Genomic DNA, 23,476 nt, shown 5'->3' with positions numbered 1-23,476 from the left:
AAGATCCTCCCATCTCAACCTCCCAAATGCTGGGATTTCAGGCATGTGCCTAGCCAAGAAGAATGCATTAATGCAGGCAAGTACCATCCCAAGTGTCAGAATGGCTGGAACTGACAGCTTAGAGTTGGCAGTTGAAGATCCCTCTCCTAGTCCCTCTTCTCTTGCCATCACTTTCCTTTTTATTTTTGCTTGTAGCCCAGCTCCAGACTCCTCTGTCTGTGGGATGAAGCATCATTGTGGCCACCCCCAGTTTTTAAATCTTAAACTCTGTTTCCCAGAGTGGTGCCCTTCTCTGCTTCCCTGCACCATATCTGAAGCTCCAAGGGAAGAAAATAGGAGCCAGGAGACAGCCACCAGGTGTAGAATGGCTGCATACAGTGACCAGAGGGTACCGGAACTCACATTTTCTCTTTTAGGGATTTTTAATGATATTATGGACACTCTGCAGTTATTTAAAAGAATGAGTTAGCTATGTATACATATAATGTAGCAAAGTGTCTTCAGCATGTATTCTGCGCCTAGGTTATAATGTATATATTTACGTATATTTCACATGTTCAGAATCTGGCAAGCTATCCCTTCGGAGTTTTAAGCTTGTTGTGAACTGTTCATTGCATGTATATTTTACATACAGATACATACATTTGCATTATTTGAATTTTTAGCATGTAGGAACAGATGAAAATGGAATTTGTCTATGAAGATTATATATTGCCTTTATAATAAGAATCCAGTGGGGGAGAGACCTTCAGCACTCTGCATTGCCTGCAGGATAAATCCTGGGGTCTCCTTTTTGATTAGTGTTGAGTAATTTTAATTAATGTTGAGTAATTTTAGAGAGGTTTCACATATGCACATCATGTACATCATGTACTTCCTTCATATTCACTTCCCTTCCCCTCCTTCTTTCACTCTGCTTCCTCCCTACCAACCCCCCCCAGCCGACCCCCTTTTTTTAAAGTCATGTCATATTTTACTTTTTTAAGGTGTAGATTCTGCATATGAGCAGAAACATGAAATACATCTTTTTCAGTCCGTCTTATTTCACTTAACATGATCTCCACTTCCATCCATTTTCCTGCAGAGGACATATTTTTTGTGGCTGAATAATACACCATTTGTGTGTATATACCATTTTCTTTATCTATTCTTCTGTTTTTGGGCACATGGGCTGATTCCATAACTTGGCTATTATGAATAGTGCTAATAAATATAGGTGTGCAGGTGTCTCTATTGTATGCCGACTTACATTCCTTCAGATATATTCCCAGGAGTGATGTAGCAGGGTCTATTTTTTTTTTTTTGGTACTACTGGGATTGGAACACAGGGCCTTGTGCTTGCTAGGCAGGTGTTCTACCACTTGAGCCACCTTTCCCACTCTTTTTAACCTCAGTTTATTTTTCAGGTAGGATCTCATGATTTTGCCCCAGGGCCAGCTGCAGACTTCAGTCCTTCTACCTCTTCCTCCCACATAATAAGGATTATACCACATAATAAGGATTATAGGTGTGACTACCACACCTGACTTGTTTGGTGTGGTGGGGGTCTCACTTTTTACCTGCACTAGACTTTCACCTTGATTCTTCCATCTCTGTCTCCTGAGCAGCTGAGATTACAGATGTGTACTACCACACGTCTATTTTTAGTTTTTTGAGGAACCTCCATACTGATTTCCTTAGTGGCTGCACTAATTTCCATTCCATTCCCACCAACAGTGGGAGCCTTATTCAAGGCTTCCTTTTCTTCTATATCCTTTCTAGCATTTGTTGTTTGTTTTCTCCATGATAGCCATTGATGGGATCTCAATGTCATTTTTAAATAATTTGGGATCTTCTGTCCTCTAGGCATCTTAGGAAGCTGTATATTACTTCTCTCTCCTCTTTGTCCTTGCCTCTTGCTGCTGTCCTTCACGGGCCTGCTGTTCTAGCCTGCATGTGGTTGCCTGAATACACTATGTTTAAATTCCAACTGCAAATGTTTTTCTCCCACTGATTATTGACCTTGCCTTGCATGCCCTTCCTTCTCCTCTATGCATGTCCCATCCAGACGTTCTGCAGAGTCCACCTCAGGTCCCTCTATCCCCTAGGCACTGTTCCTGCCCTCCCATTGATCATCATCTCCTCTGACAAGTAACCCAACCTGGTTCCTTATCCTGTGACCTGCTTTATGTGCAGATATCTTCTTCAGGCAGAAAGGGAAGGGGTGATTCTTTCCATATCCCTGTTGCCTCATCACCCCTTGCTGTGACGTTTACTTATGTCATAATGCTTGACAGGTTGTGAAGGAAGCAGTGAATGGTAGATAACTCAGGTCCTCCTGAAGGTTTACCCCACACACACCTCAGGGAGATGACAGAGGAGGAAGGAGTGCAGCATGGGGTACAGCGCTCATTCAAGGCAGGCTTTCAGGACCAACTCTGGCTGTGTGGATGCTGAAGGGTCACCCATACCCCAACTCTGTCACTGTTGTGAATAGTGCTGCACTCAACTCTTTCCCCACTGCTTTCCCCAGGCATGGAATATGTGACCCATCACTTTTTCCCCATCTGATCCCTGGCAGAATTGGAAAGCAAGTTTATGCATCTGTGAATTAATAGAATTCACCCTGTCATGAACAATATCATGCCTTAAGTTTTGGATATGAAATTAGCATCTACTCTTACTTTTTATATTCTCAAAAAAATTGTCCCAGATACATATTTGTTTAAATCAATTCTAGGCCACTTTGGCTATCTCATAAGCAAAACAAATGTATCTTCAGTGTAGAAGTCCCTTAAGTTGTTAAGCTTTTCATTTCAGGGATTTTAAGTTGAATTCATTTTATCCAAAAATTTTCACTCAAATATGCAACTTGGGTCTCTTTTTTGCTACACAGGGTGACATGTAGCTAAAACGCAGGATCTCTGCTTCACAAGAGAAGGGTATTGCAGTAAGACAGGTGAACAGAATAAATTATATGCATGGAATGGTTCCATAGTGTTCTGTATCAGACGAGGACCCAGAGGCCATTGTAGATTCAGAGCACATCTGGATGAGTTTGTTTTTAAGAAGCTCTCATGTCACACAAGGGAGGGGTGAGGATAGGTAAGACACCTAAAAAACTAGCTAGCATTTGTTGCCCTTAACGCAGAGAAACTAAAGCAGATACCTTAAAAGCAACTGAGGCCAATAGGAAAAGGGGAACAGGTACTAGAGAAAAGGTTAGATCAAAAAGAATTAACCTAGAAGGTAACACCCACACACAGGAAATCAATGTAAGTCAATGCCCTGTATAGCTATCCTTATCTCAACCAGCAAAAACCCTTGTTCCTTCCTATTATTGCTTATATTCTCTCTTCAACAAAATTAGAGATAAGGGCAAAATAGTTTCTGCTGGGTATTGAGTGTGGGGGAGAGGGAGGGGGTGGAGTGGGTGGTAAGGGAGGGGGTGGGGGCATGGGGGAGAAATGACCCAAGCCTTGTATGCACATATGAATAATAAAAGAAAAATAAAGAAAGAAAGAGAAAAAACAGAAGCTCTCATGTTTAGAGTTTTCTTAGGAAAGTAATTCAAATGAAAGTCTTGAACACAGAGTCTTTCCAATTTTTGGGGAAAAAAATTAAAACCTTAAACTTAGTTGGAAAGTCCTAGCCTGTGATCCTTGAGATTCTTTCATAGTACTGGTGCAGTGGGTCACTTTCCTTCAGCAGAGCAGGATGAGCTAACAGGTTTGATGTCCCTCTGCTACCTGGGGAAGGGCAGATGCTCCTGACCCTGGTGCTTGGCAGGGTGAGGGTGGGGATTTCAGAGGAGGAAGTCAAAGCTCCAGGAAGAGGGGCTGCAGAGTAGGGAGGGCAAACACATAAGGGGAAGAAAGCGGGGATCGACATTGGCCACAATAAGCACAGTGTAGGTGCCATGGCCTCTTATACAGCACCTCTGCCCACCCGCGCCAGCTGTTGGACACATGTAACAGCAGAGGCAAGACCTTCGTGGAAATGGTTCAGAAAAGTTTAACCTCAGAGATGTCTACACTTATTCTTGGGAGTCACTCCTGTTTGTGGGGGATGCTCACAAGCCTTTAGCCAGAAGAGGCTGGGTATACTGGGACACTGTATGGCTCAGGTTTCCATACATCCCTGATGTGTCCACTTACACCCTGTCTGTGTGTCCAAGGTGGGCATCACACTTTCACCCTCCATGTTTCTGTATTCAAAACCCAACTTTTAACTTTGCTGACTCGATTTTACTTCTGGTTTCAGTGGTTAAGCATCAATTGTTTGGAGAAGGAATTGATTTCACCACATTACATTCTATAGATGCTTTCATACTCCTTTTCCAGATGGTCTGTTTAGATTGACTTTAATGAACTCCAGTAAAGGAGACACACGTTTGCATGATTTAAATGTAAAATGACCCAGAAGGGAGACTCTACTGAGGGAAGTTACATTTGGATTTAGAGTGTTGTATTGAAATCATTAAAGATTGAAATATAAAGTGCTTAAAACTTCAAAATGTACTCTTCTACTGGCTCTCTCCAACAGATTTTGAAACGTAATAATATGAGAAGGACTCTGTGACCGAAGCTGAGGACACTCGTGCCCATTAATAGTCCCAGAACATTAAACACTTGAAAATCACTTACGAGAATAATGCCCCTAGGGATTTGCTTATAATTAGCACAAAATAATTCTTAGAATTTTTGATGAGTTGCTTATAATTAATGAAAAATAATTCTTTGACTTAATGAGTTTTGGTTTCTTTTAAAGATGTTGGGATGGGAGATTAAGAAATTATTCTGATGGGAACTGGGAACTAATGGAGCGCTGCCCACATGGCTTCATTTCCCTCATCTCTGAGGGAAATGATGGGCAGGCGAGGCACAGGATCCCTTTTAATTACACTGCTCCATACAAAGGGTTCTATTTAGCCACACTTCTTATCCTACTGGTCTGGAAACAGAGTTGGCTGTGGCTTTTGCTGTATTTGCTTCAGTGTTTAAACTTTAGCCTTGGGTCTTCACACTCTCATACAAGAAATGTTCCTCTTCCCTTGGTATAGGTGTGGGTCAGCTAGAAGCAAAGGAAGATGCAGAATATCTTACAAAGAACTGTATACTAACCCAGGGTCCGAAGTAGAGCCGTGGGTATCTGCTGCACCCCTGACTGGGTCTGGACAGGAGAGAGAGAGAAAGGGCTGAGGTTAAAATGAAGGAACAGCTTGGCTGTTTCCAGGGTTGCAGGCCTCTGGCGTCTTAGCAGAAGATGAGGTGGAAAGAGCCACCTCCAGTGACACTTTGATTGCTTAGGTGGTTTTCACTGTAGAGAACACAGCCTTGGCACTCTCTTTGGAGGTTCTGGGGGGGCCTTTCTCTTGTTCTTGACTCATCCCCTCCACACCATAAGTTCCCACTGTGACCTATCCCAAACCCAACTTACCCCTAGGCCAACAGAAGCAGTCTAGTCCTTAAGTCCTATGAAGCAAGGGTTGGGGGAAACCAGTGGTGCCTTCTTTGCTCCCTTAGGAGCCTGGGCCATGGTGACATCAGCCTTGTGCAAATACAGTTTCAAGCCCTCCTTCAAGGAAACTGTGTTTCTTAACTTCCCTGTGTGAGGAAATTATGGAGAACAGCATGAGAGTAAATATATAAAACCTATATGCTACATGGGAAAATGCAACATGGGAGATGTGGCACCTCAAAGTCTGACTTGAGTCCATAGTATCTAATAGGTTTTACCATTGATTTTCTTCAGTGACCTGGAAATTGCAGAATAGTGAACTCTTCTCAGGTTTTGAATTATTTCAGATGTTACTTACAATTTCTATAGTTTAATTGTAAGTGGACAAATAGATTTGTATATATTTATGGGGTACAAAAATGGCATCATGATTTATGAGTACAATGCAGAATACTTGAGTCATGTTATTTAACATATCCATTGCCTTAAATACATACTTTTGTGGTAAGAGTATTTGAACAGTATTCTTAGTGAATTTGAAATGTATAACACATTACTATTTACTATATTCAACTGCTATATGATATATCTAAAAGCAAAACTCCCTGTTTCCCTTGCATAATGGGAACTTTGTACCCTCTGGTCATCATTTCCTCATTCTGCCCAGCCTCTGGTAAGCACCCTTCTCTTACTCTTTATTTCTTTGAATTTAGTTGTTTTATATTCTACCTGCCAGTGAGAACATGGTATTGGCTTTTCTGTGCCTGGCTTATTTCCATTAGCATAATGTTTTACAACTCCATTTGGATTGTTTCAAATGACAAAGTTTCTCTTCTTAAAGACAGAATAAGCTGGATGCCTGTGGTTCACGCCTGTAATCCCAGCTACTCAGGAGGATCTTGGTTCAAAGCCAGCCCCGGCAAATAGTTTGTGAGACCCTATCTTGAAAAAAAACCCTTCACAAAAAAGGACTGGTGAGTGGCTTGAGGTGTAGGTCCTGAGTCTAAACCCTAGTATCACACACACACACAAAGGCAGAATAATATTCCATTGTGTGTAACTATCATATTTCTTCATTCGTCTTGATGGATCCTGTAATGTGGCTATTGTGAACGATGCTGCACTGACCATGAGAATGCAGACACCTCTTTGATGAATTGATTTCAAATCTTTGGGATAAATACCAAGAGGTGTGCTTGCTAGATCATGTGATGACTACTTTGAATTTCTGAGGAAACTCCATACTGTTTTCCATAGTGGCTATTACTAATTTACATCCCCACTAACGGTGTGCAAAGATTTTCTTTTCTCTACATCTTTAACCTTTGTCATCTTTTTCGTTTTTCTCATTCTGACAGGTGTAAGGTGTTATCTCATTATGGTTTTAATATGAATTTCATTAATAATGATGAGCACTTTTTCATATATCTGTTGGTCATTTTTATGTCTTTTAAGAAATGTTTATTCAGGTCTCTTACCCATTTTAATAGGGTTTTTTCTTTGTATAGTGTTACTGAGTTCCTCTATATTTTATATTCCTTACCAGATGTATGGCTTGTATATGTCTTTCTGGTTTGTGTACATAACCCTGTTACTTGTTTTATTTGTTGTTCTGATATTTTTTTATTTTGATGTCGTATCATTTGTCAATTTTTGCTTTGGTTGCCTGTGCTTTTGGTCTTAAATCTAAAAGATCAATGCCATGTTGATTCTCCCTTCTGTTTTCTGCCAGTAGTTTTTCAATTTCAGGTCTTAGGTGTAAATTTTAGATCTATCTTGAGTTGATTTCTCTATGTGGGCTGAGGCAAGGGTCCAATTTCATTCTTCTGCGTGTAGGTCTCAGTACCTTCACAGTATTTATTGAAGAGACTGTCCTTTCTCTGTTATGTATTCTTTGTCAAAAATCAGATGATGAGGGGAAAGCATGGAGTCTATACCACTCCAGAGGAAGAGGCAGGAGGATCTCGAGTTCAAGGCAGCCTGGGCCCTAGTGCAAAAAGAAAGAAAATCAGTTGAACTTTCTGGACTCTCTATTTTGTTCCATTGGTCAACATTCTATTTTTATGCCAGTGTTTTCCTTATTATCACTTGGTAGTATATTTTGAAATCAATGAGAGTGATAGCTCCATCATTGGGTTGGTTTTCTTTTTTATTTTTCCTCATGATTGCTTTGGCCATTCAGGGGTTTTTGAGGTTCCAGATAAATTTTAGGATTTTTTTTCCTACGTCTATGGAAAATTACATTTGAATTTTTATAGGACTTGCATTGGATCTATAGACCACTTTGGGTAATGTGGACATTTTCACAATATTAAAACTTCTAGCTGTGTGCTGGTGGTTCATGCCTATAATTCTACCTACTCAGGAGGCAGAGAACAGGAGGATTGCAGTTGAAGGCCAGCCCAGGCAAAAAGCAAGACCCTAACTCAAAAATACTGGATACACAACAAAAAGGCTGGTGAAATGACTCAAAAGATACAGTACCCGCCTAGCAAATGTTAGGCCCTGTCAAAAAAACAAAAAAAAACCTTCAAGTCTGTGAACATAGAATATCTTTTTTTTCAACTTTTTAATTTGGTTTTTAAAATATTATTGTTTTAGTAGGGTAGAATGTGACATTTACAAATGTTTTTACAATATATCATTCTCCTTTATCCTTCCCTCTCTCCATTCCTGGAATAGTTTCAGGTCTCACTTTTCCATTTTCATACATGAGAACACAGTATTTCCACCGTATTCACCTCCTCCACTCTCCTCCCTCTCGCTACATCTTCCTCCCTCTAACCCCCAGATGGGACCTGTTTTACCTTCCTGTTCTTGGTTTTTGAAAAAGGCATTTTTGTTTGTTTAAGATAGTTATATAGGGAGCTCCATTGTGACATTTCCATGTATAAATGTATTATAACCTGAACTGGTTCATCTCTGTTTTTCTCCTTTCTACTTAGTACACCCCCCTCCGCCGCCACTTTTTTTTTTTTTTTTTTTGCAGTGCTGGGGCTTTAACACAGGGCCTACACCTTGGGCCACTCCACCCAGCCCTTTATTTGTGACTTTTTTTTTTTCAATATAGGGTCTCATGAACTATTTGCCCAGGCTGGCTTCAAACCACGATCCTCCTGACCTCTGCCTCCTGAGTAGTTAGGATTACAGGTGTGAGCCACTGGCACCCAGACTTACTATTACCCTTCTTACGGTGATTTCAGAAGGTTTAAAAATTCTATATTCATTCTTGTGTAGAAAGTATATCAACCATATTCACCTTCTTAACTTCCTTCTTTTATGTCCTTTAAGTCCCGTTCGTGACTTCCCCTTAGCGTGACCTGTTTTTCATAACAGTGCTTGTGTTATGTCTGTGTCCCACATGTGAGAGAAAACATGTAGGCTTTATCTTTATGAGCCTAGCTTATTTCAGTGAGCTTTATTTCCTCCAGATGCATCCATTTACCTTCAAACCACACGGTTTCATTCTTCCTTGCATCTGAATAAAGCTCCATTGTGTGTGTGTTTTGTCACATTTTCGTAATCCACTCATCAGTCGTAGGGTGGTTTCCATAGCTTGGCTATTATGAACAGTGCTGCAATAAACCAGTGTACAGGTGTTTCTGTTGTATCCTGACTTACATTCCTTTAGGTATATCCCTAGGAGTGATATTTCTGGATCATATGGCAGTTTTATTTTTAGTTTTTTGAGGAGCCTTCATACTGCTTTCCATAGTGGTTGTACTAATTTACATTCTCATCAGCAGTGTATGAGGGCTCCTTTTTCCCCACATCCTCTCCAGCATTTGCTGTTGTTTGTGTTCTTCATGGTAGCCATTCTAACAGGAAGTGGAACCTTAGTGTGGTTTTGATTTGCATTTCCTTTATGGCCAGGGATGTTGAGCATTTCTTCATGTGTTTTTTGGCCATTTGGACTTCTTCCTTTGAAAAATCTCTGTTCAGTTCATTTGCCCATTTCTTCATTGTGTCACTGATTTGGGGGGAGTTTAGTTTTTGAGTTCCCTGTATAGGTGTATAGGTTCCCTTGTCAGGTGTATAGCTGGCAAAGATTTTCTCCCATTCTGTGACTGCCTCTTCAGTCTCATGACCATTTCTTTCATTGTGCAGAAGCTTTTTAGTTTCATGTAGATGGTATATCGTTCTGTTTAATTGTTTCATCTTCAATTTCATTGATATTATTTTTAGGTGTGCATGTCTTTTACCACCTTAGTTAAATTGATCCTAAGTATTTTTATTTTTGATATCTATTTTAAGTGAAATTGTTCTTTCATTTTTAAAATAACCTTTTATTGGATTTCATTATGACATTTTCATACCTATATAGAATGTACTTTGATCTTATTCACCCCCCATATTATTCTCTTTTGTCCCCCATCCTCTTCCCACTGGCTTCCTCCTTTTCCCCAAATAGTCCCCCTTCTACTTTCATGTCTTTAAAAAAATCTATATTTTCATATGACAAAACATGCAATATTTGTCTTATTGAGTCTGGCTTATTTTACTTTACATGATAATCTCTAGTTCCATCTGTTTTCCTGCAAAAGACAACTTTTTTCTTCTTTATCCATATGGAAAACACCATTGTATATATGTACTACATTTTCTTAATCCATTTCTCTGTTGGGCACCTAAGGCTGTTTCCATAGCTTAGCTATTGTGAACAGTGCTGCAATAAACATGGGTGTGCAGATGTCTGTAGTGTATGCTGAGTTACATGTCTTCAGATATATGTCCAGGAGTGATATAGAAGGATCATACTTTTAGTTTTTGAGGAATTTCCATAGTGGCTGCACTAATTTATATTCCGAGCAACAGTGTATGAGGGTTCCTTTACTCCCTATATCCTTGCCAGCATTTGTTTTTCTTTGCTTTCTGTTGGTAGCCATTTTGACTCGAGAAAGATGGACTCTCAGTGTCATTTTGATGGCATTTCCCTGATGGCTACAGATGTTTTCATGTGCTTATTGGCCATCTGTGCTTCTTTTGACAACTTCCTTTTCACTGACTTGCTTACTGTTTACACTATTTATTCTTTAAATTTTTAAATTATTTATTAAACAAATGGAGTTTCATTGTGGCATTTCCACATATGCATATATTGTTCATTTATTAAATCAATCCCTTTATTACTCTTTCCTATCCCACAGCCACTCCCCCCTCCCTGCCATTTCAACAGTTTTCAGTGGATTTCATTGTTTTTTTCACACATAGACATAATGTGCTTCAATATTATTCATACCCTCTACCCTCTTCTTTTCCTCTGCACCTTCCTGCTCATTCTCCCCAGTAGTCCCATATATAGAAATCTATCTATCTATCTATCTGTCTGTCTAGTTAACTATCTAGCTAGCTATCCATCCATCCTACCTAGCCTATCTGTCTATCTGTCTGTCTGTCTGTCTGTCATCTATCCATCATATTTTAGGTCTGTATTTCACATAATAGAGAAAAATATTTGTCTTCCTGAACCTGGCTTATTTCAGTTAACATGATCACCAGTTCCATCTGTTTTATTGCAAATAACATAATTTCATTTTTCTTTATGGCTGAATAATACTCCATTATGTATACATGCCACATTTTCTTTATCCATTGATTGGTTGATGGGCAGCTAGGCTTATTCCATAGTTGTGCTGCTGATTGGATTATTTGTTCACTGGTGTTTAATTTTTTTTTAGTTCTTTTATATATTCAGGATATTAATCCCTTGTCAAATGAATCACAAAGATTTTCTCCTGTTCCCTAGGCTGTCTGTTTACTCTTGTAATCATTTCCTTTCCTGCGTGGAAACTTTTTATTCTAAGGCAATCTCACTTGTTAATTCTTGCTCTTACTTCCTGAGCTATTAGAGTCCTAATCGGCAATTTGCTGCCTATGTCTGTAGGAGAGGGAGAGAAAAAGAAATATCAGGAGACTGTAGCTTCATGGGTCCTCTGTTCTCTTCCATTGGTATATGTATCTGTTTTTATGCAAGTACCATGTGGTTTTTGTTACTATGACTCTGTAGTTTAATTTGAAGTTAGATGTTATGATAATTCAAGCATTGCTGTTTTTGCTCAGGATTACTTTTGCTATTTGAGGTCTTTTGTGCTTCCATGTGAATTTTAGGGTTGATTTTTTTCTTTCTGCAAAATGTAATGTTGAAATTTGATGGGGATTGCATTGAATCTGTAGATTGCTTTGGTAGTATAGCCATTTTCACAATTATAATTCTACTAATCCATGAACATGGGAGGCCTTTCTGTCTTCTAGTGTCTTCTTTAATTTCTTTCTGCAAAGTTCTGTAGTTTTGCTCATAAAGGTCTTTCATCTCCTTAAGTAGGTCAGTTCCTAGGTGTTTAATTTCTTGAGGTTGTTGAGAATAGAATTGTGTTTCTGATCTTTTTCTCAGCCTGTTCATTACTGGCATATTAAAAAGCTGCTGATTCGTATATGTTGATTTTGTATCCTGCTATTTTCCAAAAATGTTCATCAGATCTGAGAGTTTGGGATTGGACACTTTACGTTCTTTTAAATATAGGATCTTGCCATCTGCAAATATAGATAATTTGACTCCTTCCTTTCCTCTGCCAATCCCTTTCATTTCTTTCTATTGCCTTAGTACTCTGAATGAAACTTCAAACATATAATGAATAAGAGTGGAGAGTAGACACCCTTTTCTCATTCCTGACTTTGGAGGAAATGATTTTTTTTCTGATTTAGTTTGATCTTGGTTATAGGATTTTAGTTTTATCTTGGTTATATCATTTTTTTTAATACATATAACCATTATTTTGTTGAGGTACATTCCTCCTATTCCTAGTTTCTTCAGGGCTTTTATCATGAAGGGATGTTGAATTTTGTCCAAGGCTTTTTTGCATCTATTGAGATAATCCTGTGATTTTTGTCTTTTATTCTATTTATGTTCTATATTACACTAATTGATTCATGCATGTTGAACCATACTTGCATCCCTGAAATGAAACCAACTTGATCATGGTGTCTGATCTTTTTAATGGATTGTTGAATTTGGTTTGCAAGTATTTTATTGAGAATTCTTGTGTCTGTATTCATAAAGGAAATTGGTTATGTCCTTATCCAGTTTTGATATTAGGGTACTATTAGCTTCATAGGATGAGTTTGATAGTTTCCTTGCCTTTCCATTTTATGGAATACTTTGAGAAGCATTGGTGTTATTTCCTTTTTAAAGGTTTGGTAGAATTTAGCAGTGAATCTACACAGTCCCACCCAGTCCTGGGCTTTTCTTTGATGGGAGACTCTTTTTCACTGTTTTATTTTCATTGCTTACTATAGATCTGTTCGGGTGAGTTTTATCCTCTGGGTTCTTTTTTGGCAAGTCTTATATATCTAGAAATTTATTCATTTTTTTCTAGATTTTACAGCTTATTAGAAGTATTCCCCTATGATGTTCTGCATTTCATTGGTATTTGTTGTGATACCTACTTTTTCACCTATAATTTTTCTAATTGGGTCTTCTGCATCTTTCTTTTGTTTAGTTTGGTTAGGAGTTTGTCAGTCTAACTTTTCAAAGAAGCAAGTCTTTGTTTCATTGATTTTTTTTGTACTGTTCTTTTAGTCTCCATTGTTCATTTCTGCCCTGATCTTTATTATTTCTTTCTTCACAGTGCTTTAGGGATTGGCTTATATTTGTTTTTCCAAGAGCTTGAGGTGATACATTAGGCTATTTACTTCAGCTTTCTCAGATTTTTTAATGGTGGTACTCACAACTTTAAACTTTCCTCCATTTGCTATGTCGCAAAGATTCTAGTAAATTGTATTTTTGTTCTCATTTGTTTCTAGGAATGATTTTACCCCTTATTTTGTCAATGACCCACTGACCATTCCAAAGTAAATTGCTCAGTCTTGGTGTGTTTCAGTATTTTTGTAGTTTCTCTTTTTATTGATTTTTAGAGTTATTGCATTGTGGTTTGATAAAATACAGTAAGTAATTTCAATTTCTTACTATTTCTTATGACTTGCTTTATGTTCTAAAATAAGATCTATTATAGAGGAAATTCCATGAGCTGCTGAGAAGAACCTGTATTCTGCAGCTGTTAGGTAGAGCACTCTGTAGAAGTCTGTTAAATCCATTTATCTATAGTGTTATTTAAGGAAACTTTCGATTCCTTGCTGATTTTTGAAATCATCCACAGTTACTGTCTTGAGGGTTTACCTGTGCTTTTGTGTCCAGTCATGTTTGTTTTATGAAATTGAATGTACAGATGTTTGGTGTATTTATGTTTACAATTGTTATATACTCCTAATGGATTGTTCCCTTTATTGCTGTGAAGTGAGCTTTATCTCTTTCAACTAATTTTGGTTTGAAATGTGCTTTATTAAATATACTTCTGCTTTCTTTCAGGTTTCATTTGCTTAGAAAAATCTTTCTTGTCCTTTTAATTTTAAGCTTGTGTTTATCTTTGCCAGTGAGTTGCATGTCTGTAATCAACAAACGGTTGGGTTTTATTTTTTTAATCCAGTCCTCCAGTCTGTGTCTTTTGATAGGAGAACTGAGGCTATTAACATTCAGAGTTATTATTGAAAGATATGTAGTAATTCTTGTAATTTTATTTGATTCTTTCTTAATCTGCATTTCATTATCTATTAGTGAGATTTCTTCTTTCTCATATTCTCATGGTTACATATGTTTTTCTTTTCTGTGTGTAGGAGCCCTTTAATTTTCTTTAGTAGCTGTGGTTTAGTGGTCATGAATTCCTTTTGGTTGTGCTTATTGTGGAAGGTTTTCATTTGTCCTTCAATTATAAAGGGTTGCTTTGCTGGATACATTAATCTAGGTTGGCAGTTATTTTCTTTCAGGGCTTGAAATACATCATTCCATGTCCTCCTTGCTTTTAAAGTTTCTGTTGAGAAATCTGTTATTCTGATGGGTTTGCCTTTCTAGGTGACTTGGCACTTCTCTCTTGTAGCTCTCAATATTCTTTCTTTGTTTTGTATGCCTAATGTTTTAACACTACTATGCCTTGGGGAGAGACTCCTAAATGCTGTACCTTGGTGACCATCTCTTTTTTCTATATATGTCTAGTTTTCTATTATTACTTTATTAAATATGTTTCTGTGCCCATGATTTGTAGGTTTTGTCTTTTAATGATAGCCCAGAGGTATTACATGTAACTATTGTACTTCTTTATTTTTTTCCTTTATCTGAATCTTCTAATACATCTACGTTGTCTTCAAGCCTTGATTTTCTGCCTTCCATTTGATCCAGTGTACTGAAGAGGCTATCCATTGAGTTTTTTTATTTGACTCATGGAGCTTTTCATTTCTATAGTTTGAATTTAATTTTTTTTTCAGTTTCTTTATCTTTTATTGAATTCCTCTTTCATGTTGTGCATTGTCTTCTTTATTTCATTTAGTTCTTCATGTCAATTCTCTTGGAATTCATTCAGGCATTTATCCATGTCCTGTTAATTTTGTTGATCATTCTTATAATTAATTCTTTGCCCTTGAACTTTCACAGCTAAGTAGTGGTTAGAAATTTTAATGCCCATAGTCTTTCAGTTACAGTATTCTCAATGTTCAGGAAGGACAGTATAATGGCAGGATTGGGGTACTATTTGTCACCAAACTGAGCTGGCTGTATGGCTGAGTAGCCAAGCATTTACCCACATGCTCAGAGCACCAGACCTGATCTTCCCTCTCCCCTCCCTTTCTGTACTGGGAGTTTCTGATGTAGGGAGCTTTAGAGTTTGTGGGTTGGGCAGTTTCTAACTTCTTCCACAAGCTCCCTCAATTTGTGAACCCTGGATCAGCAAGCATCCACACATATAAACAGTAGTGTTTTATGAAATTGAGTGCACCAACATTCGGGGTATATATATATATATATATATATATATATATATATACATATACATACAGTTGTATATTCCTGATGGATTGTTCCTTTCATTAGTATGTAGTGACCTTCCTTATCCCTTCTGACCAATTTTTGTCATAAAGTCTGTTTTGTTCAGGTATCAGTATAGCTACCCTTGCTTACTTTGGGATTCCATTTGCCTGAAATAATATTTTCCATCATTTCATTTTGAGTCTGTATATTTTGTGTGTTTATTTTAGACAGAAAGAAGTTGTATCTGGATTTTTTAATATATCCAACTCTTCTCTGACTTTTAATCAGAAAGTTAAGCCCATTTCTATTTAGGAGTATTGTTGACAGCTGTAAGTCTATACCAAAGTTATTTGTGATTCTTTGCTCTTGTTATTTGTTTATTCTCCTAGGGAGATTTGTTCTTCTTGTGCTTGTGTATACTTTCTTCCTCTTCTGTGTTTAGTATTCTTATATTTTCTGAAGTGCTGGCTTAGTGGTAATGAATTGCTTAACTTACGCTTTTGTGATCCTTGGTGCTCTTTCTTTCTTCCACTTCTTGGAACATAGTCTGTTCTCTGTTACCTTGATTCTTCTCATTCACAGATTCACATGGAGGAAGCTTCCATTTGGCATCTTATACCTGAAGTCTCAGAAGAATTTCTCTTGATTTCTTTTTCAGAAAGTTAAGTATTGATGTATAGAGGTCATATTGATTTGGGTCTTTTGGTTTCTGTATCTTGCAACTTTACTGTATTCATTTATTAGTTCTGACAACTTTTCCTTTATCTCATGGAATCTATAGTGTTTTCTGTATATAAGCCTATGTCATCAGAAACAGTGACATTTTATTTTTTCCTTTCTTATTTGGATGCATTTTATTTCTTGCCTAATTGCTCTGGTAAAGATTCCCAATACAATGTGAAATACAAGCACTTAAAGTGGACATTTTTGCCTTCTTATTCTGGATCTTAGAAGAAAGGTGTTCATTTTTTCAGTGTCAAATATAATGTTAGCTGCAGGCTTATCACATGTGACCTAAATTGTATTGAGGTACAGTCCTTATGCTTAAAGGACTGGAAGTTCTTCTGGTGAGGTGGTGAGAGCTGGGGGGTGAATGTGAAGGGTTGACTATTCCTGTGCACTGTTGCAGACTTTATAAACACTGCATACTTAGGCTACAATACATCTACACATTTTTTCAATAATACATTAGCCTTAGCTCATTGTACCTTATTTTATAAAGTTTTTCATTTTTACAACTTTCTGGCTCTTTTGTAATAACATTTAATTTAAAACACACATTGTACAGCAATACAAAAATATATTGTTTTTTATATCCTAATTGTATGAACTTTTTTCTTTTATTATTTTTACTTTTTTTTAATTAAAAACTGAACAAGCACATATACATTAGCCTATCCTGCAGAGGATCAGGATTGTCAATATCACCATCTTCCATTTTCACATCCTTTCATGCCTGGTGGTCTCCTGGGGCAACAACTCAGACTGAGCACTCATCCACTGTGAGAATAGCATCACCTTCTGGAATCCCTCCTCTTTTTAAATAAGTAAAAAGTGTACACTTTAACCTAAGGACAAGAAGTATAGTATAGTAAGTATACAAATCAGGAGCATAGTTATTTTCTTTCTTTTTTTTTTAATTGTTTTATTATTCATATGTGCATGCAAGGCTTGGGTCATTTCTCCCACCTGCCCCCACCCCCTCCCTTACCACCCACTCTACCCCCTCCCTCTCTCCCCCACCCCCTCAATACCTGGCAGAAACTATTTTGCCCTTATCTCTAATTTTGTTGAAGAGAGAGTATAAGCAATAATGGGAAGGAACAAGTGTTCCTGGTTGAGATAAGGATAGCTATACAGGGAGTTGACTCACATTAATTTCCTGTGCGTGTGTGTTACCTTCTAGGTTAATTCTTTTTGATCTCACCTTTTATCTAGTTCCTGGTCCCCTTTTCCTATTAGCCTCAGTCATAGTTATTTTCATTATCAAGTATTGCATACCTTATATAATTACATAATCATGTGTTATTTTTTTATGCTACCGGCAGTGTAGATTTGTCTGTATATCACCAAAAACCCACAAGTAATGCATTGCACTATGATTTTACTATGGCTATGATGTCACTGAGGAATAGGAATTTGTCAGTCCCATTGTAATCTTAAATGCAATCCATCATTAACCAGGATGTCTTGTGGTGAGTGCGTATATTCTTGCCATTCACTGAACTCTTTAAGAGGAATAGTCTAAATTCTGTTTGTTGTTTTGTAGATCTCCCTTTTTTTAGGGTCCATTTAGAGTTTGTTAGTTTCTTTTGGAGGTGTCATGATTTCCTGATTCTTCATGACCCTTGTATTCATGCATTGCTGTCAGTACATTTGAGGAGATTATCTCCTCTGCTGGCTTTTACAGGTGTTCTTTGGCATGATAGACCTTCGTCTTTTAGTTTAGCTGATTCTGAATGGATCTGTTGCTAACAGCCTGGACATGCAGAGCTTGCTTTCAGATTACCATAGTTTACTCTGAGTTTGGATAGCACATCTGGGTGGACTCTGCTATCTGGCAAGATCACTGGTTGAACTGTGCAATCAGTCTGAGAGATTGGATGGGGCTTGCAGTCACAAGGGTGGGCACCAAAGCATATTTTCTGGCCAGACAGTAGCCCTATTTGAGTGCAGCAGTTTAACAGGGTTGCAGGAGGGACCCAATCTTAGGTGGAATCATTGACAAGGATGCATGGGACCAACTGCTATGTTCAGTAGAAATGCACATTTGAGGTTTGCCTCCCTACCTAGGCAGGGCTTGGAGAGGGCCATGAGATGAGGCTGAGCACTTTTCAACTGGATATGACAGGTGTAGCCTCTGTTCTTTGATGAGATTTGTTTCTGGACTTGTCTCCCTGCCCAGGTAGGGTTCTGGGGTAAGGTTTGGCTGGCTATGGGTTCAAAGAAGGTAGAACTCATCACTTCTAGGAGTGACCAGTTTGGCCTTTCACATGGGCTATGTGGCTAGCTAGTACTTCTGATTGGATACTACCACTGGCAGGCACACACAACTGTCATCAAGATCTGCAGGCTGGTCACTAAAGTCCACCTGCTTTCTTTATTTCTATCTGACCCCGCAGTGGTCTAGCTATGTAACTTCCCTCTATCTTCCCTATGGGCTAAGGTTTCCTGGGAAGCATCTCACAATGCTAGGAAAGCTAGATGTCCACCTGTAGTTCTCTTTACCCTCTAAAGAAACCTTTGCTCCTGGGGAATCCTCTGGGTGGCACTATGCCAACTTGGGAGGAGGGGTAATGCAGTCAGGTGACGCCATCTCCCTTCCCCTTCTTAAGTGCTTTTTATCCAGTTCTATGGACCATGAGATACTCAGACTTTCTCCAACTTTTTTCACCAAAGTGTTCTCATCTGTGGATAGTTGGTAGCTACTTGAATTTTCTTTGGGGTCATGGAGCCTGGAACCTCCAATTCCTCCCTTTTGCTGATATCTAGCTAGAAACTCTTGGTACACTTTTTCTTTTTTACTCTAGTCATTCTAGTCATGGTTTCTTCTCTGTTTCATTAGCACCTTTACCTCCATTTCCTGTATTATTCTTTGCCCCTGTCTGGGGTGTTTTCAACCCTCCATCTTCAACTGTATGCCTCTGTCCTGCCCGTCCTTTATAAACTTTTCCATTTTCTCTGATTGTCTCCCACCTTCCTTTTTCCAATCTTAATTACTCCATAGTTTCTAGGCACTTTTAGATCCTTTCTGTTACCTGATACTCAGCACGTCTTAGGAGCTGACTTACAGTTCCTGGAGCACTCACTCCCCTGGTTCTTCCAGTGAGAATCATTGTCATACATAGAGCAAGCGCTCACCCCATGCTGCTGTGACCTCGCTACAGACCACCCACCCATTTATCTTCTCAACGTGGCTCTTGTATACCAGGGCTCTCTAGCTCTACATCCTAAAGTGTAAGTATAATTTATGTGCAGTGGAATGTATCAATCTTATTTATACAGTTCAATTATTTTTTAAAAATGCATATACTCTTCTAACCAACCCTCCATCAAAGTATAGACCATTTTGTCACCCCACAAAGTGCCCCTATTCCAGAAGTAGCTACTGTTCTGATATCAGTCAACAAAGACAAGTTTTCTTTAGAATTTTAAGTAAATATACTCATACAACTCAGTTTATATGCTCTTTTTCTTTGTTTCTGGGTTGATCTCATCATTGTTTTGAGATACATCCATGTTGTTATAGCAATCAGTGGTTCGTTCCTGTCTTACTGCTAAATAGTGTCCTGTTACATAGTTATATCTTAATTTATTTATTCTGTTGGACATATGGGCTATTCTAGTTGGGCTATTTTGAATAAAATGTCAATAAATCTTTTTTTAATTTTTATTTTATTCACATGTGAATACAATGTTTGGGTCCTTTCTCCCCCCTTCCCCCAGATACCTCCCTTCCCCCACCCCCTGCTCCCTCCCTTACCCCGCCTTACCCCACAGTCCTCCCTGCCACTCCGATGCAGGATAGAAAGCTTCTCATTGCAGAAGGGATTTGATCATATTCACCCTTTGCACTCCTTCCTTGAAGACTGAATAAAGATTAGGTGGAGCCTTGTTGCCTGCCATGTGTTTATTTGAGTTGAGCAGTGAATGGGTAGTGGCTGCTCAGGTGCCCACCTGTGCCTTTGGAAGGGCTATGTCCTTCTCTGCTGGAGAGAGCTGAATCTGGCCTGTTCTGGTCCTTTTTACCTTTGACTGTTTAAATGAAATGTCACAAAGTCTTCAGGAACCCAGAAAGGAAACCTCATCTCTTGTACCATGTGTTTAATCAGTAGTGTGTTTTAAGGCCCTTCTACCCTGCCTGCAGCTCACGGAAGCCAGATACTGGTTCATAGCCTGCTTCTGAGTCATGCATAATGACTGCACAGAGGATACCTGCTGGTACAACGCCCATGTGCTAACAGTTGCTCTTCTACACTACATGTCAGTGCTGATATGTGCTATCAGACTTTGTCATTGATAAAGAAATCCTGACAATAATTCATTCTCCTTTCTCTTCAAGTATGTTTGTCTACTGCCTTGAAACTCTAGTTTCTTTTTTAAGCAACCTGGCAGTTTTGTGACTTATACCTGTTTTTGCCACACGGTTCACAACTCGGAATGATGGCTCTGTAATTTTGGTTTGTCTCTCTCTGCCTTTAGTGACACAATTAGTTTACTTTTGTAGTCTAAGAATCATTTTACATTTGTCAGGACATCTTAATTGGTTACCTGAAAGTGACCCTGGCACTGTATGGCAGATGCCAAAGCTTAAATGGCTGTGCTTGGCAGAGTTTCCATTCAGCTGATGATGTGGGCACTGGGAACAGATAGACGGCTTGCAGGTCCAATAAAATCCAGCTTTCAGTACATGTTATATTTCTTTATCATGGTCCCCCCATCTGCTTTTATAAACGATTTATCTTTGAAGATTTGCCCTTTTTTAGAACCTTTTGATTCACACAGCTGGTTCATTATTTAGGTTTTTAATGTGATTTCTCTTCATCACACTTGGATCTGATTCATTTTGTGAATTTAAAGGATAATGCTAAGTAATAGTAACAATTAAAAAAATTCCAACTGACATGTGAATAATAATTCCTCCCAAAATGTGAAAATACATTTGTTGTTGCAGACTACATCAGACTAAAAGTCGATGAAGACCAATGACATTGTTAATATGAAGTTTGCAGACACAAAATGATAGGCCCTGGCAAGTGCTATCTTTTCAGATTTCTTAAAATCATAATCCCAGTGTTGAAATGCATGAGAAAAACTGCTTCACTGCATTATGCTGGAAACTACCTACTTACCTGTAGATCCCAGCAGAGGCCAAACCACTGGGTTCACTGTGGTGCCTGTTGATAAATGCTGCCTTTCCACGGGTGATCTGGGGACAGTGGGTTTGTATACAGCATGTTTCCTTCAATGTCAGAGTCCCCAGACTTTGGGAAGCCTGCCCATGTGGGATTGTGTTTTTCTAAGCATGCTTTTGGGAACCCTTACATCAGAATCACTTGGGGGAATGTCTTCAACAAGATCCTAGACCCCATTCCATTCTGCTTCTGAGCAGACTCTGAGAGTGAGGCATGGAAACCTGCATTTTAATAACTTTCCCAAGTGAATTCATTTACTGCTCAGTGTTTATGCAGCATGGAGTAAGAATGTCTCTCTGTTGGCTCAGGTGACACTTATTTTTGTAATTTTATGGTGTCTATTTTCTTTTTCCTATTTTTACTCCCAGGACTTGTTAGTCATGTCTGTAACCTGTTCACCGAAACTGCCACACTGTGCTTGGATAGGAGCAATAAAAACAACAAGGAGATGGCAGCCACACTGCTGTTCTCCCTGCTCGATATACTGCATGGCATGCTGACCTACACATCCAGTGTCGTTCGGCTGGCTTTACAGGTAGAGACTCTCTTTTCCTGTGCCTTGAGCAACTCTACTCCATGTTCTGCTTCCCTCTTATTTTCTCCTTTCTGATCTTCCTTTAGTGTGTATTTTTTAAAAGAATATTTTATAGTTTATCAAAAGCCGTCTTGGAGTGACCAATGTCAAGAGTAGAGAATTTGATCACAAAATCTTAAGGGAAGGCAGGAAAGATCAAGTAAACAAAGACTTAGTAAGATTTGGGAAACCACTCCTGTCGGAAGAGAGCATTTGCCTTAGGTGTACCCTGGGGTTGACCAAGTAGTATGCGGGCTTTATGTCCAGAAATGGCATTCAAACACCCTCAGCAGAATGGGTTAGCTTGCTAGGAATAATGGGTTTCTCTCTCTCTCTCTCTCTCTCTCTCTCTCTCTCTCTCTCTCTCTCTCTCTTTCTCTCTCTCTCTCTCACACACATGTGTTTGAATACACATAGGCATACTACTACATAAGCTTGCTTACTGGCTTTCTCTTATGACTGGATTAGAGGTGTATTCAATGGCTATGGAAAAGGTGAATTTGCCCTGGACCATGACCTGTGTTTACTTAGCATCATATTCTAAGACAGGAAGGAGATGTGGTTTTGTTGAATACTATCATGTGAGGTGCCTCCTTATGCCTACTTAATGCTCTCTCTAACCAGTTGAGTCAGCTGACACTTAGATCAAGAGACATACAGCCAATGTAAATTCATTGCTATGTTTGAAATCTTGATGAAATTGCAAGAGATGTATTTCAAATGGTTAGCACTCTAGCTTGGATAGGTGAGAAACCAAACTGTTTTCGTAACTTGCCAAGAGTTACAGTAGCAGAGCCAATAGTGAATTCCTAGACCCTGGGTTACTCTCTGCTTTTCATCACTATCATTAATAATATCTACTATCCACTGTTTGACCAGTCAAGTATTTAGCTTATATAATATGATTTAATAAATAATTCCATGATCCTCTCAACAAATAATAACTAACCCAAACTGTAAACCAGTGGGTCAATATGACCTTTCTATTTTCTAGTTGTTTTTATCTGCTTATCTATAATTCCAGACTAATAGTAAAGCATTGTTAAGTACTTATGGAATCCTAAATTTTGTATTTCTCCTATCTTATCCTCTTCTAGTGAGTCTCTCTTCAGAGAAGACTGTTTCTTATTTCAGTTTCTACAGTGGTAGTTTTATGTACATGATAGTTGCTGTCAGATGCCTTGATGATACCGATCTATGAAAGATTGTGTTCTATAGATTATAGATTTTTTTTAAAGGATCAGAAGTTATTTTTTTTAAAAAACCCTCCAAAACAATAGAAATGTTCCTTTACTGTAAGTTATTAGGTAGCTATTCAGGGGTTTAAAAAATAAAACTCCTTAATATAATATATTTTGTTTTCTTTTTTCAATTTGCTAGTATGCCAGTAGATTACTATTTTTTTCATATTATTCAACATCACTATATATATTTTACTGCTATCATTTTTCTGAATCCTCCCTCATAATATCAGTCATGTGTTGCTTTTGTCATTGACCTGCTGACTTTGATCTCTATAATACCTGGTGTCATCCTGAAAGAGGTAGAGCCCTTGAAGCTGAGTTAGGGGAAGAAGTTGGGAAAAGACATGGAGTACTTACGAAAGACACGTCTGCCTGAAACACTGAATTATAACTACTTGGCAAAATCACATGTCAGCTCTTCCATTTATAAAATACTCCACACTGGGGATTATTC

The 23,476-nt window shown here is 38.4% G+C and overlaps 1 protein-coding gene across 11 annotated transcripts in view; it reads left to right on the top strand.

Annotated features, from left to right (window-relative positions):
- Window positions 1-23,476, top strand: part of Ulk4 (unc-51 like kinase 4) — a 548,798-nt gene that overhangs the window by 339,593 nt on the left and 185,729 nt on the right. For 5 of the 11 annotated variants that reach the window (XM_074059105.1, XM_074059103.1, XM_074059104.1 and 2 more), the window contains one exon: window positions 21,573-21,739. The exons of 2 other annotated variants lie outside the window; for them this stretch is intronic. In XM_074059105.1, coding sequence (XP_073915206.1) covers window positions 21,573-21,739 — 167 coding nt within the window. Of the gene's footprint in view, window positions 1-15,871; window positions 16,464-20,963; window positions 21,042-21,572; window positions 21,740-23,476 lie in introns of those variants that run through there. 4 more of the 11 variants (XM_074059110.1, XR_012443108.1, XR_012443109.1 and 1 more) reach the window with 4 other exon arrangements.

Source organism: Castor canadensis, chromosome 17 (genome assembly GCF_047511655.1).
Source record: "Castor canadensis chromosome 17, mCasCan1.hap1v2, whole genome shotgun sequence".
In the NCBI taxonomy this organism is placed as follows: domain Eukaryota; kingdom Metazoa; phylum Chordata; class Mammalia; order Rodentia; family Castoridae; genus Castor; species Castor canadensis.
This window is presented reverse-complemented; position numbering and strand designations above follow the sequence as displayed.